General features: G+C 41.6%; 1 protein-coding gene across 1 annotated transcript in view; it reads right to left on the reverse strand.

The window, feature by feature from the left end:
• The window catches only part of SMC3 (structural maintenance of chromosomes 3), a 105,801-nt gene that overhangs the window by 26,313 nt on the left and 64,252 nt on the right, over positions 1–15,236 (reverse strand). Inside the window, exons 18-24 of the mRNA XM_077455061.1 lie at positions 14,768–14,918; positions 13,769–13,921; positions 11,166–11,317; positions 9,404–9,562; positions 9,185–9,292; positions 8,953–9,061; positions 3,624–3,871 (exon numbers count right to left, since the gene is read on the reverse strand). Of these exons, the coding sequence (XP_077311187.1) occupies positions 3,624–3,871; positions 8,953–9,061; positions 9,185–9,292; positions 9,404–9,562; positions 11,166–11,317; positions 13,769–13,921; positions 14,768–14,918 (1,080 nt within the window). The remainder of the gene's footprint in view (positions 1–3,623; positions 3,872–8,952; positions 9,062–9,184; positions 9,293–9,403; positions 9,563–11,165; positions 11,318–13,768; positions 13,922–14,767; positions 14,919–15,236) is intronic.

Here is a 15,236-nt window from a genome sequence, read left to right on the forward strand (position 1 = left end):
GAGAAGCAGCCAAGAGGCCCATGGTGACTTTGGAGGAGTTGCAGAGATCCACAGCTCAGGTGGGAGAATCTGTCCACAGGACAACTATTAGTATTGCACTCCACAAATCTGGTCTTTATGAAAGAGTTGTGAGAAGAAAGCCATTGTTGAAAAAAAGCCATAAGAGGTCCTGTATGCAGTTTGCAAGAAGCCATGTGGGAGACACGGAAAACATGTGGAAGAAGGTGCTCTGGTCAGATGAGACCCAAATTTTACTTTTTTGGTCTAAAAGCAAAAACGCTATGTGTGGTGGAAAAATAACACTGCACATCGCCCCGGAGACACCATCCCCACCGTAAAACATGGTGGTGGTAACATGTTGTGGAGTTGCTTTTCTTCAGCAGGGACAGGAAAGCAGGTCAGAGTTGGTGGGAAGATGGATGGAGCCAAATAAAGCGCAATCTTAGGAGAAAACCTGTTAGAGTCTGAAAAGACTTGAGGCAGGGCGGAGGTTCACCTTCCAGCAGGACAACGACCCTAAACATTCAGCCAGAGCTACAATGGAATGTTTTAGATCAAAGAATATTCAGGTGTTAGAATGGCCCAATCAAAGTTAAGGCCTAAACCCAATTGAGAATCTGTGGCAAGACTTGCTGTTTACAAATGCTCTCCATCCATTCTGACAGAGCTTGAGCTATTTTTCAAAGAATGGGCAAAAATGTCGCGCTCTAGATGTGCAAAGCTTGAAGAGAAATGCCCAAAAAGACTTGCAGCTGTAAGTACAGAAAAAGGGGGTTCTACAAAGTGACTCAGGGCGGCGCTATACAAATGCCCCCCACACTTTTCACAGATTTGTAAAAAATGTTGATTACCATTTATCATTTTCCTTCCACTTCACAATTATGTGCCACTTTGTGTTGGTCTATTACATAAAATCCCAATAAAATACAATAACGTTTTTGGTTGTAACGTGACAAAATGTAGAAAATGTCAAGCGATAGGAAAACTTTTTCAAGGCATTGTAAATGCATTGAAGCAAGAGACATACAATTTTATGAACAGCCCTAATACTGTGGATCTGTATTCAAACTATTTAAGCCGTCAGCCTTTTGAGTTTGACTTTACAATTTATTTGTGGATTACCCTGTACAAAGATATAGGACGACAAAGTGATATTCAAGCAAAACTGCTCATAAAATTTTAACTTTTTATCTCTTTTTAGTCAGTGATACTAGCATTCACAGGACTGTGCTAGATCTCACACATCTCTGTGCAGCATTGGCTGGGGTAGTGTATGTTAAGGTGCTTACCAACACTTCTCCTGTATGTCCTGAACCAACCACAACATTATCAGGACTACCTATACAATGAAAATACCTGGGGTAGGATGTACCCGCAACTGCCTTTTTCCAAAAATGACTGATGGGATGGGGCTCACAAATGGCACGATCTTCAGGACTGAATTTAGTATAACCAGTTTGACTATGGTGCCCAGAAATCTCCATAGGTGATGGTTTAAAAGCATGTGTGAGGCAACTTTCTAAAATTTTATTTAAAAAAAATAAAAAAATAAAAATGTATTTATTTATTTTTATTTGATTGCAATCACAAAGGGTTAATAACCCCCTATGTGATAGCATTGGGCAGGTGACAGGCATTTTTTATAAAGACATTAGAGGTCTAATAGTCATAGGGCATGTGATCCAGCGGCTATGGAGCTGCCACATCACTTTCATTTTGTCTAAACAAAACCCACACAAATGTTGCAACTGACCTGTGGCTTTGAAATAGCGTGACTTGTCTGACATCTGTGCGCCTTCATGCACAGATGTCTATGCAAGTCGCACCTGAAATCACAAAAAATAGTGCAGTAACCTTTTTTCAAATCGGTGAGGCACCGCAAAGTCAGAGTCTGATTTGAACAGTTCCATTGCCGACAATAGAGTGTGACCTGTCATTCGATACGGACGTGCACCTGTCAAATACACTTTAAAGCAGAGCTCCATCTCAGACTACGTCCTATGAGGAAACGTGCAAGTCAGAGCCTAGTAAGCACCCACATTACTTCCGGTCTGTATGCTTTCCGGCCTGTGGAATGCACGCCGGCTCAGGCGGTTCTGGTCGAGCATACATTTCGCCCTTTTTTATATAAACTGCTTTTAAATGTTTGGCAAATAAAACTTTTTAAAACTGAGTCGCGCTATGAGTACCCATCTTTTATGTCCACTTGCATGAGGATATCCTGCAACTTGGCGCACCAAGGATTAGGCGATTGCTTCGGATACTGGCATTAAAATGCATTTTACCCCTGCAGAGGTACAAAGATCTAGTGCGTGTGGAACCAAAGGGGAGCACCACCGTCACTTCATCAATTTGTTGCACTGGAAGTCAGGAATAAGTGTATGCACAAAGCACTTTGGACATCTGCACAAATCACTTTGGAACATTGGATATAATTAAACTAAAGACTGAACTATTATACATGTTGTAACAGTCAAACAAGGACATCCATTTTGTTTTTCTTGCTGCTTTTTTTAATATTTTTATTGTGTTTAAATGTTTTAATTATTATTGTTTAATTATTATTAAGGGAATTTTTTGTCTAATAAGCTCATTGCAGTTTAAAGTCACCGGCTACCAAGGTTTTTATAGTGTTGAACACATCACAGTACTGTGGATTAAGCTACAATTTATTTTCTCACTTATTGAAGTGGATTGCGATTCAATCCTGAGGGTCACTCTTCAGTTAAGGGGCAGAACCACCTTCCTCTTTTTGTATTATTAAAATTCAGTTTTTCAGGAGGCAGCAGCCCTACATAATCCTAAGAGCAGAATTTTATACTCCACCCAAAAGTGGAAGCTCCGCTTGTTCACACCCTTGTGGGGGTGAGAGGATACCTGTCAAAACCAGGTACCCGCTCCAACTTCTGGGTCAGTTCGCCGCACAACAATCGAGGTGAGCTAAAAAAAAAAATTCAAACCCCCCCTGGGAAACACACAGGTCCCAGAAGACAGCAGGACCATTCAGAAAGCACAGTGGGACTGGCACATGTGCAGTAGGAAACAGGCTTCACTTCCAGTTTCCGCTAGTGAAGATGCTGGTGTTCTATTGAAAAATGCCTCCCGCCAGAAAATGCCTCCAATGGGTCTGCGCATACGCAGTGCCAAACATAACTCCAGTTTATCAGCTGGCGTAACGTCAACACAGCGCACATCCAAGGCATTATCCGATGATTTGCAAAGAGCTGAGGAGAACATACTTGTTAGATTATGCCTCGCTATTGCGAGGTTTGCTGTGGGTGTTGCAGGGTGGGTTCAGTGTGTTGAAGATCATGTTTTGTGTGTTGCAAGATAATGCCTTAGGCATCGTGTGCATGTGCTGTATTTACGCCCCATCCAGCTGATCAACATATCAGCTGGAGTGACATTTGGGTCTGCGCATGCACAGTATCATCGGAGGCATTTTTTGCCGGCAGACAGTATGCGACAAGACCATGCGCCTACACCCAAAGTCGATTGGTGAATCTGCTAGTGTTGCTGACACTGCGGGATAACTGGACAGATAAGTGTCCTTTTTTTTTTTTTTTTTTTTTTTTTTTTTTTTACAGGCTGGAACTCCGCTTTAAGTATGAATTCACATTTACCTGTTTTAACGTTAACGTCTGGTATTTTTCAAAAGCCTCCTGTGGAAGGGAGCCCAGTTCTCTGATCTTTTTCATGCATTCCTCTTTCTTTTTCAAGAGCATTCCTTGTCTGTTGGTCATCTTCTCAAGCTCCTTTGTGTCGTGATTAATGGCGTCCATATTTTCCTTTTCCATATGCTTCCATCGATCCATGCTCTTCACAAGATCTTTAATTTCAGCTTCAGTTTTATCAATATTTACATCGAGACCTGACAATGAGATCAATGTGGTAATGATCAAAAAACAGGAGAGCTGGTGGAAACGCAGATCCACAGACTGAAGCAGAGAGATCCTTGCACTGCCAATACTCGGGTACAGCTCTCCAACAAGAACAGTGAGCGGCACAGTAGTGAGACATCACCATATCTCACTTTGAATCTGGTGAGACTGGCAAGTCAGAGGATACAGTGCCTTAAATAATCTCAGACTGCAGATATACAGTGACGAAGGTACAGAACAAAGTGCCTAACGCACAGGAAGTACACTGTTTTCGGGAGGAATTCAACACAGAAATGTAAATATTTAAGGGTACGGATTAGGCAGAATTACCATTTCTTTCTTTTTTTTTTTCCCCATCAAAACAGGTTCTCTATTTAACAACTGTTAGTGAAAGTAAAACATTTTCTGCTATAGTTCCCACTGATATAAAACAGTAAGCTGCCCAGTGGATGTCCTTCATAAAAAAAATACATGGTATAATAGCTTACTTCAAAACACACTTTGGCGCTCAGCTGACTGCCCGCTGTGATGTGATAGCTGCAGGAGGAGGTGCTGGGAAACCCCCCCACTGAGGTCAGCCGAGACTAGGAGAGGAGAGGAGGAGAACGGCGGGTAGTGACGCGAGCGTCGAATGGCGCTCCGAAGTAAGCTATATACCGCTATTATGTATTTTTTTTTTTATAAAAGGACATCTACTGGAGAGCTTGTGGGAGGGGGAGGATTGGGGAGCGGAGAACAGGGAGACACAGACACAGGAGAGTAGGCTGAGATTGACGGAGGCATGTAAACTGACCACGTGTCAGGGCTCAGCAGCCCTGATTATCATAGTCCGTTTACAAGGGGGAGGGGTATAGCTAGGCAGGATCTACCAGGTGTTACAGGGGCCAAACACACATGCTTTAAAGAAAAAGGATCAATAATTTCTTTGGATTAACACTTTAAAACCAACAAGAGCAGATACAGATACATGCCAGTGACACCCACAGTCTATACATTACTGAGTATAGTGATTACAAGTAGAAAGATTCACTTGTATAATCACAAACTTAGAGCACGTATAAATACACACACATCCCAAAAGTTGACAGCTGTCTCTCACTGTTAAAATAAACCTACCCTTAAAATTAGACTGACAATTTCTTTGTCAGTGGGCAAATGTACAAAATCAGTAGGGGGATCAAATACTTTTTTCCCCTCACTGTATATCACAGGGAGCCAAAGTAAATATACACAGCTCCCAGTGTGTTATGCACTATACCTAACCTAAACAGGTCTGTCTGGACAATGCACAAGTAGCATCTGAACAAGTTCTCATGGGGTGTCCAGCCATAGCGCACATAACCTTTCAAACTCTCCCAAGCATCCTCTGTGTTGGTACACATTTTTCAAAAATAAGGGAATGCCCCATGTGCGTTGCCCACATTTGGTATGAAGGAGGGTCAGGTGATTTCCAAAGCAGAAGTATTTTGCGGGCTTAGGAGAGAGCACGATTAACCACTACTCTAAAGGCAATATTTAGGGTCTAGCGGGACAGAGGATTGGAATACCTCATTAAGGGTACCCAAAAATAGCTGTACAATAACCGTGTCATTTCAAATTGAGAAAACACATATGAGATACTACTTTAACAAAAATTCAATGTCATGTTACAATTAAAATATGAGCTCTGGTTGTACGATAAAATATGTATTCCAAAAAAAAACAAAATAGCGATATTCTCATAGTGGAGCAGAACATTACATTACAATGTCAGCCACATTAGTAGTCCAAAGCGTTTCAACCTGTACAATCATGGTCTTCCTCAGGAGGATTATGGGCTCGGAAGAAATATAAAAAAAAACTCAGGATTCAAAACTTTTCACATTGCACAAACATCTATGTACACGACAACAGAATGTTTACCGCTAGAAGGTGGAATTTGGGAATAAGATGGCACAACCAGAAGTTTAAAAGCAATTAAGTGGTCCAGAAGGCTCCATGGTCCGTCCCCGTCTCCCCAGAAAGAAGTTCAGCCCAAAGGGGCCTGCAAGAAGTCAGGCTTTTGATACCTTGGAGGAAATGACAGGCGCCACCTGCAGCATATTTCCCAAATAGCAACAATAAATTAATGAATAAAATATGATCAAATTTTAAGCAACTTTGACAGAATAACAGAATGCCAGCTTAGTTATAAGATTTTTATATGTAGTATTTATACAGCTGTACTTTGTCCAAATTTTTTAGACTGTATGTATGTATGTACATGTGTATTTTAAAGTGTTACTGTAAGTGTGTGACAGGTGTTGAATGTGCATATGTCGTGTGTAAAAATACCTTGTATTTTAGGAGATTGTTTAGTATTATATATCTGTATGTGTATGTGAAATTGTGTATGTGTAAAAGAAATATTGAGTGTGCATGTTTTATGTGGGGAAGTGACCTCAACAGAAAAGAGTATGAGTGTGAATAGATGGTGTAAATGGTGTTGGTTCAATCAGATGAGACAGAATATGTCTAAGTGACCAATGAACTACCCAACCAACCAGTAAAAAATGGAAAATAATAATTGTGATCCTTGAAGATGGCCGGCTTACACATTCATGATCGAGGTGGAGATTGCAACAAAATATTGCTCCAACATGAGCAGAGATGGATCTTCATATTATAGGCCACTACCGTTCCAGGCCTGAATGAGTCCATCTCTTATGCTCCATTTTTTAAAGGGTTCACATCAGGAAAAACCCAATGTTTCCCAGTGTATACATAGACAGTTAAAATCGATTGGTGAAATCACATGTAAATAAGAGTAAAGAATATTAAAACATACAAACAGCTTTTGTAAAGTAAAGAAAAAATATTTTTGAATATGTGTTAGTATTATATCATAAACAAGACTATACATGTGGATTAAGAAACTTATTATGTTTGTTGAAGTCCTTTGAATGTCATGTTTTGTTTGTATATTCTCAATTTATTATGTGGTTACAGATTTTGGATAGTTCTGCGTTCTGTGGCCCTTCCTGCACCTCCCTCGATGTTCTCTGTTCCTTTTTGGCTTCCCAACACAGCAGGGGGATGTGGATTCCTTTAGCAATTTCTCCTTCTGATATGCTCCAAGGGGACGGCTGAGAAAATTTCTGGCTCCAGGTGGAATATTCCTGCTCCAGAAGCGGGTCCAACGGTGAGGCGGGCATGTGCAAACCAGTGCCTCGCATGCGTGTTACGTTGCGACGGCACGTGTTTGCGACGGAAGTGATGGCAGAGGTCGGTGCCTAGGCCTTCTGGGGTGCCGTGGGAGTGTCATGCGATGGCCGTTCCATAGCAGCCAGGACGCCCACCCAGCTCCAGACGGTACCTGCAGCTGGCACATGGATCTTCTTGATTATAGGAGGTAGTATATAAGAGCCAGGTTGCATGCAGATCATAAGATAATTCCATGCACGCTATCAATACGGATGGTCACAACATATTTATGGTGCAATGAAAGTACAGATTTCAGTAATGCCAGAGTAACTAGTCCTTGTTTCCTTGCCTGACATAAGTTCGGACAAAAGCACAAATTACTGCAATATATTGGATTCAAAGAGGATTTGTCTTGGCTCTTTTTTGCACTCTGCAGTTGGGCATCATTTAACAGATGGCTCATACTAATCACATCCTTGATAAAAGTAAAGGCTGTTATTTGTTCTTTCATCTTTTTGCGTTTACACAGTTTTTTCATCACTCCTGCTAGTGTAAACGGGCCATCTTCAAGAATCACAATTATTAATTTTCCATTTTTCACTGGTTGGTTAAGACATATTTTGTCTCACGTCTTGAACAAACACCATTCTATTCACACACATTCTTTTCTGTTGGGGTCACTTCCCCACATAACACATGCACACATTTTCACATAAAGATATATAATACTAAACAATCCATAAAATATATGCACATTCAACACCTTTCACACACTTACAGTAACGCTTTAAAATACATATATACATACAACGTAAAACAATTTTTACGAAGTATAGCTATATTAATACTACATATAAAAAAATCTTATAACCAATCTGGCCTTCTGTTATTCTGTCAGGGTTGCTTTAAATTTGATATTTTATTCATTAATCTGTTAATATTTCTGAAACATGCTGCAGGTGCAGTCTGTCCTTTCCCGAAAGGTGTCAAAAACGTGACTTCTTGCAAGCTGGATTTCTTTCTGGGGAGATGGGGGATGGACCATGGAGCCTTCTGGATCAACTAATTGCTTTTAAACTTCTGGTTGTGCAATCTTATTTCCAAATTCCACCTTCTAGCGGTAAACATACTATTGTTGTGTACATAGAGGTTTGTGCACTGTGAAATGTTTTGAATCCTGAGTTTTTCTGAAATATTTCTTCAGAGCCAATAATCCCCCTGTGGAAGAACAAAACTGTACGGACTGAAATGTGTTGGATACTAATGTTCTACTCCATTATGTGAATATCACCATTTTGTGAAATATGTATTGTATCGTACAACTAGAGCTCATGTTTTAATTGAAATAATGACATTGAATTTAATTTTGTTAAAATAAAGACATTTTATAATCAGTTACCGTCTTTTCATCTATTTAACATTGCTGCTTAAAAATCCCTTGGGGGAACCATCCCATTTTATAATTGTGTAATTTAGGGCATCTTCTGAGAAGGTGGATGATATCAGCCCTGTCCCGTTTACATGTATAACCCAAGGGGTAGGCAAGTATGCACATTTTATGAAGTTAAGCAGGTGTGAGATGGAATCTCAGTACTATGTATAACTGGGATAGTTTTTGTGACGAGATAAGGAAGCTAGTTAGCACCGTCTGCAACGCATCTCCCCACTGATCACCAGGCAGGGATCCCATTTCTCTCTAGCCTTGGTGGGATAGCTATCTAAAAAGTATCACAGTAACATATTGCAGCACTGAGAAATAAGACCTTCAGCATGCTCTACAGTTACCATTTCTAGTTGTTCCCTGATGGACAAATAGTCTTCACTTTTTAAGTTCAGGTCCACTTTGGGAACTACTATGCAGTTAAAAAAATGCAATGGCAATTGATAAAAATATGAAATTCATAGTCACCTTCTGATCGTGCCACCGTTTCCTTGATACGTTTGTTGATGTTTTCCAGCTCAGATGTGGTCGCAGTAAGTACTGTCCCCCCCTCTGTCTCTCTTAGCTCATTCAGTTCCTAGACCATATAAAACAGAGATCATACATGTAAAACTAAAATAAAAAGACAGTCAGTCCAGTCCATGTTTCAAGAAGCTGGTTATAAACAAAACAAGCTGGCTGAAACCCAAGGTTTTGTTACCTGCTCTACTTGGTCCAGCCTTTTCCGCAAGTTCTCATTCAGGTACGTCTCTACTCTAGTGATTGTGCCCTCCAGTTTGATTCTTTCATTCAGGAGTTGTCGATTGTCCTAAGAAATAAAACATGTTGAACTCCTCTGAACTTCTGTTAATTAATAAAAGCGGTCCAATGCAAAAACTGCAGAACTTGTCATCATGCCATATATTTGAAGGTTATTTACCTGCTGCAACTGTCGGATTTCATCATTCAGGGCATCTACCCTCCTTTGGTCTTCCAGACTTAGCTGTGATAACAGGTCTGTCCCCAGCTCTGCTTTAAGGGAATCCCGAGTTGACTCCATGGCATGTAAACTGGCCTCCAAGCTCTGCAAGCTGCGTTGCTGTAAAACAACAAGATTGTAGAGGAACATTAAGATTGGTATAAACCAGGGGTTTTCCACCTATGCTCCTCAGCTGCCTTTAACGTGGCTTACAAACTAAAGGTTAGGGAACGCTGGTTCATCATATTTTAAAGTGACGGAGAACTAGCTTAAAACTGCTTTTTGTGTTAGCTTTTAAATCCACCCTATAGGAGTTCCTTTAAAATCCTAGACCCAGCTGTCAGATCTTCTATTCCCCACTGAAGTTCTGGAATATAACCCCAGACACTCTATTCAACTATCAAAGAGGAACTAAAAGCAGTAAAACCTTGGATTGAAAGTATAATTCTTTCCAGAAACATGCTTGTAATCCAAAGCACTTGTATATCAAAGTAAATTTCCCCATAAGAAATAATGGAAACTCAAATGATTTGTTCCACTACCATTTATTCATAGGACCTTCAGTTTATAGTCCACATAAAAAGATTATAGCAATATGACCAGGTTGTGTAACCATAAAATGTCCATCCACAAATGGCCGCCTTCACAACAGTATTAGAAGCAAGATCCAGCAGAAGCTACAGAGTATAAAAGAGGAGAGAGGCGCCTCTAATGCCGCGTACACGCGGGCGGACTGTATGGCCTACTTAGTCCGTCGAAACACATTTCAGCGGACAGTCCGCTCGTGTGTGGGCTTCAGCGGACTTTTTCAGCGTGCAGTCTGGCGTACTAAGTATTTCGGATTTTTCGAAATTCTGTCCGTCATACTTTGGTTTCAGCGGACAATCCGCTCGTCAGTAGGCTAGTTCGACGGACTAAGAATGGCGCATGCCCAGAAAGGATTTACACGGCGGAAAGGTGCTTTGCTGTGTATTGGACTTCCTATTTCTAGTCCCGTCGTACGCGCTGTACACGTCATCGCGCAAGCTTTCGACAGACTGTTTGGGTATCCGTGTGTGGTGAAGTCCGTTCAGTCGAAAGTATGACGGACTCTCCGTCGGATTGTATGACGGACTAAGTATGCCATACAATCCGCTCGTGTGTACGCGGCATAAGTGCTACAGTTGTGACGTGAGGCTACTTGAATATAAAAAGTCAAAATGCATTTCAAAATTTTGCTCATCTTGCTAAACACTCTCAAACCAAGTTACTCTCAAACTAAGGTTTTACTGTATATAAATACACACAAACAGGCAGGATTTTATTGCAGAAAAGACATGCACCGTCTCCTCTATAATAAAAGTACACTTAATTGCCCATTTGCAATCCTCTGCAGAATGTACACTGAGCTGAGCATGTGTCGGAGTGACGTCATCACATGCCAGCTAATCAAAAAGGCTGAAGACCAGCACCCGAAAGCACCAGGGGAGAGGATGATTGTGCGGGACCTAGTGGTTTCAGACTATTGTAACTAAGGTAGATATTTGTGCCTTTAATTCCGCTTTAATCTTTACACATCATAGAGGTATGTACAGTAGACAGCCTGATAAAAAGATTAAAACAAACTCAGGTTACTACAGACAATCTGCCAACATGCCCAGGCTGACTTTAAGAAACAAAAACATCAAAATCATTAACAAAAAAGTGTTGCTTTCATAAAAAAAAAAAAAAAAACGAAGCTCACCTTTGGCATGAAAGTCTTTTCAGACTGTAGACGCTTCTCCTTCAGCATCTTCATTTCTGATAATATACTGTCTCGTGAGGCTTTAAACTTCCTCTGCTGTGTCTCAATCTGTTGCATCTGGTTCATCAGCTGGTCAATTTCATTATTAATCCCTGCACAACACTAAGGAACATACAAACCACAGTAGAACATGTTTAACCCTTTCACACTGACCACCTCCAGACCCTTTAAGAGTTTTAAAAGCCGGGAAGCAGGCATTCGGGTCATGTGACCGCTGGTTGGCCGTCTCATGATCAGAAAGCTACCGATCACAAGCATGCACTGGGAGCACAGATCTCCATGTGTGCTCTCAGCACAATAAGTAGTTTACACAGGGCCGCATATATGCGGCTGCTTGGTGTTAAAGTGGTTGTTAAGCCACTTTCACATCTTCATACCATCCCCGCTGTGTTCTAATCCTCTGTGCCCCTGTGGGAGTCATTAATAAAAAAAAGCCTGCTATACCTCATTTCAGAGCTTTTCTCAGCAATCCCATGATCGGCTGGCTTTCTTCTCTCCCCGTCTGATAGATACAGTTGGCGGAGCCAAGAGTCCCCCGCTCACATCACTCGGGAGAGAAGAGGCGATAGAGAGAGCCAGACGATCATGTGATCGCCGAGAAGAGCTGTGAAATGAGGTATAAACAACTTTTTTTTTATCACTCACACAGGGCACACAGGATTAGAACACAGAGGGGATGGTATGAAGAGAGGGGATGGTATGAAGATGTAAAAGTTACTTGAGCAGGAGTTGAGGGGGCAGGCACTGTCACAAGATGGATTAAAAAAAAAAAAAAAAAAAGAGAATGGATGGCTGCACACCAACGTAGTGATGAATCTCTTTTCTGTAAACTCCATAACATGAACATCACAGGACAGGCAGGCGCATTTCACACAGCGACGCTGTGTGAAACGCACCTACCTGTACCTGTTAGTCTGTCCTGTGGTGTTATTCATGTTACGGATTTTACAATAAAGAGATTCATCACTACCTCTGCGTGCGGCCATCCATTCTTTTTTATCCAAATTGCATGGCCGGCGAGCCAAGGCTAGCTCCCCAAGGAGGAGTCCATTCCCCAGCTTACCTGGAGCGACATCATCTTTTCCTATTACTGTCACAAGCGGACACGATGAAAGAAGAAGGGAAAGAGAGCACAGAGGAGACAGATTGCAGGCTGCGGATGATTGAGGCATGTACGGATGACTCTGGTGTCAGCAGAGTCAGTGTACAGGTGGGAGGGTATAGCCAGACAGGATCAGCCAGGTATTACAGGGGGACAAATGACACAGCACAAGCACTGTGCTGTATAAAATGCTTTAAAAGGAACAAGTGGTTTTTTTTTTTTTTTTTTTTTTTTTTTTTTTTTTAGTTAACAATGTGCTTTAAGGACCATGTAAATATGCGTACAGCCGGCATTAAGAGGTAAAGAGAGAGAAAAAAATAAAAATAAAAAAAATAAAAAAGACAAAAAGAGCCCTTTTACATTAAGTTCTTGGGGTCTTTTCCTCCAACTAAAACCATTTTACCAGCATCTTTGAAGGTTCCCCTAAATACTGCTTGGGTGAGGTTAAAGAGCAACTATCACTTTGCACTAACAGTATGGTTAAAGTTACCATCTTCTTAGATACCTCTCCAGAGTTCTTGCATCACTCCTTTCTCACTTGCAGCCACCACCAAAATACCTGGCCACTTCATCCCATATATAATGCGATATTGCTTATGTCTAGGAATTGGCTCCTAGCCATATACACTGCATTATGGGAGCTAGGGGATACATTTACTTACTCAGAAGCACTGTGTCTTTTTTTTCTTGCGCCAGAGGAAGGAGCATCAGGTATCAGCTAGAGTGGAGCATCTTTGCAAAGACACCACAACTTTGCCTTGAGTGGATAAAAGTATGAGTTCATCTTAAAGTGGTTGTAAACCATTACAAACCACTTTGACCTACAGGTAAGCCTAGATTAAGGCTTACCTGTAGGTCCAAGAAATATCTCCCAAACCTATACGGTTTAGGAGATATTTGCCCGAAGACGGGCACCTCTATCTACGGCGCATGCGCCGTAGACAGCGGCGCGCAGGCGCACTGAGCGGGGCATTGATGATGACGGCAATGCCGCGAGTCTCGGCTCCCGTGCGCATGCGCGGGAGTGATGTCATCGCTGCTCCGGCGAATCACAGCGCCGGAGCAGCGAGACCCACGGAGACCCACCAAGAAGATGGACGCTCGGAACTACAGGGGACAGCGGTGACTTCGCTGGCTCCTGTGTCAGGTAAGTGACACATAATGGACTACTATGCGATGCATAGTAGTCCATTATGCTTTGCCTTTACAGGGAATGAAAGAGGAAGTAAACTCATCAGGGTTTACTTCCTCTTTAAACTCTGCATTACAGAGAAGTAGATGCCATCCAGCCAAGCACATCTGCGTTCGATGTGATCTTGAGAAACACAAAAGAACGATTTGGTTACATCTAAAAAGGAGATGCAAGCACTGTAGGATGCCTCTTATGAAATAGAATTGTGTGAACCTTTTTTTTTATTACAATACCACATTTAAAGGATACTTTCAATGTTTCTGCGTAGGTTCTCATTTAGCTTTGCCTCCAGTGCATGCAGTTCATCCTCTACTTTCCGCACATCTTTCTGCAGCTCCAGACGAGACTTCCTGGTGTCATAGTAACCACCAGTCAGTGCACCCCGATGGCTGACCTGGTCACCTGTAACAAGAAAATAATTTCAATAAGCAGTCTATTTTGTTGAGTTAATTGAAAAAACTAATTGTTTCAGGGGAATATGACTTGCCTACAAAAGGTTCTCTCTAGAACTCTAATGGCTGTGCATCCTTACATTGCCTTTATTCTCCAGCCTCTCTGACTGCCTGTCGTGTAAGCTCCAAGACCCAGGTCATACACAGGGCTGAAGACTATCTCCCCACCGTATGTGCAAAAAAAAAAAAAAAAATGGATGTCCAAGCAGCCAGTGCAAGGGATTTACCATGAGAGGAATAGGAGCCACTCACATGCCCCCATTTACTTAGAAGCACCAGGTACTTCTTTCTCCTGGAGTTTGGCCTAAAATTCAGTGTCTGTGGGGGTAGAGGTAATGTAGGTGTCCTGGTGGTGAGCTGCTGCTAAGGCAAACCTTTTGCTTATGAAAGCACGGGGTCACATTAACAACTACAAGAGATACAGAGCTGAAAAGATCACCGAGGTTTGCTAGCACAGCAACAGCAACATAATAAAAAAAAAAAAATCAACCCCAATACGTGGATTACGAAGTGTGATGTGATACACTGTCTCCTATGAGGCTTTTTGTGCTTCCAGCAACAGCTGTTATATAAAAGAAAACAGAAATACGATCGTCTAATCCTATCGAGCAGCATCCAGAATTCATATTTATGTAGGCCGGCATCCAAGAACACATTAGGTCTAAAAAGTTACAGTTTAACATGCTAAACTGTTTCACTCAAAGTCAATGGTGTAATACACAAATAATGCCTCTGACAAAGAAGTAAAATGCATGAGAAATGCCAGGAACACAAAGCGTATTACGGTGAACCTTACCCTCCAGGGTGATACAATCCATAGTGAATGCCCTGGCCAGCTGCGTGGACACCTCCATACTTCGACAAATAAGTGTCCTTCCAAACACATGCTTAAAAGCTTTATCGAATCGGTTAATGTACCGTAGCTTACTGATCATAGGAATGGCATCCTGACAAGAAAGACATACAAATTAAAATACTGAGCATTTTATCTCTAGAACACAATTCCAAATAGACTCCATTCCGCTACAGCATCTACGTGAACATAAAGTGTAAAGTCTTTTGGATACTGTGGGGGGTCTGAAACAGTTTTTGGTGGTGTGGGGACTTTATTGGAGAGATTTCCTCCAATTTTCTGCCCTAGTGATGATGTTGTCACTGCAGGCCTTGGGCACCAATAATAACCTGACAGACGTACTCACCTTCCTAAACTAAAATAACATGGGCAAGGTTCGGCACTATTAAGAAAGAGGCAGGCAAGGTTCGGC

Source organism: Lithobates pipiens, unplaced genomic scaffold (genome assembly GCF_037356315.1).
Source record: "Lithobates pipiens isolate NorthernLeopardFrog02 unplaced genomic scaffold, aLitPip1_a1.2 Scaffold_25, whole genome shotgun sequence".
Lineage (NCBI taxonomy): Eukaryota > Metazoa > Chordata > Amphibia > Anura > Ranidae > Lithobates > Lithobates pipiens.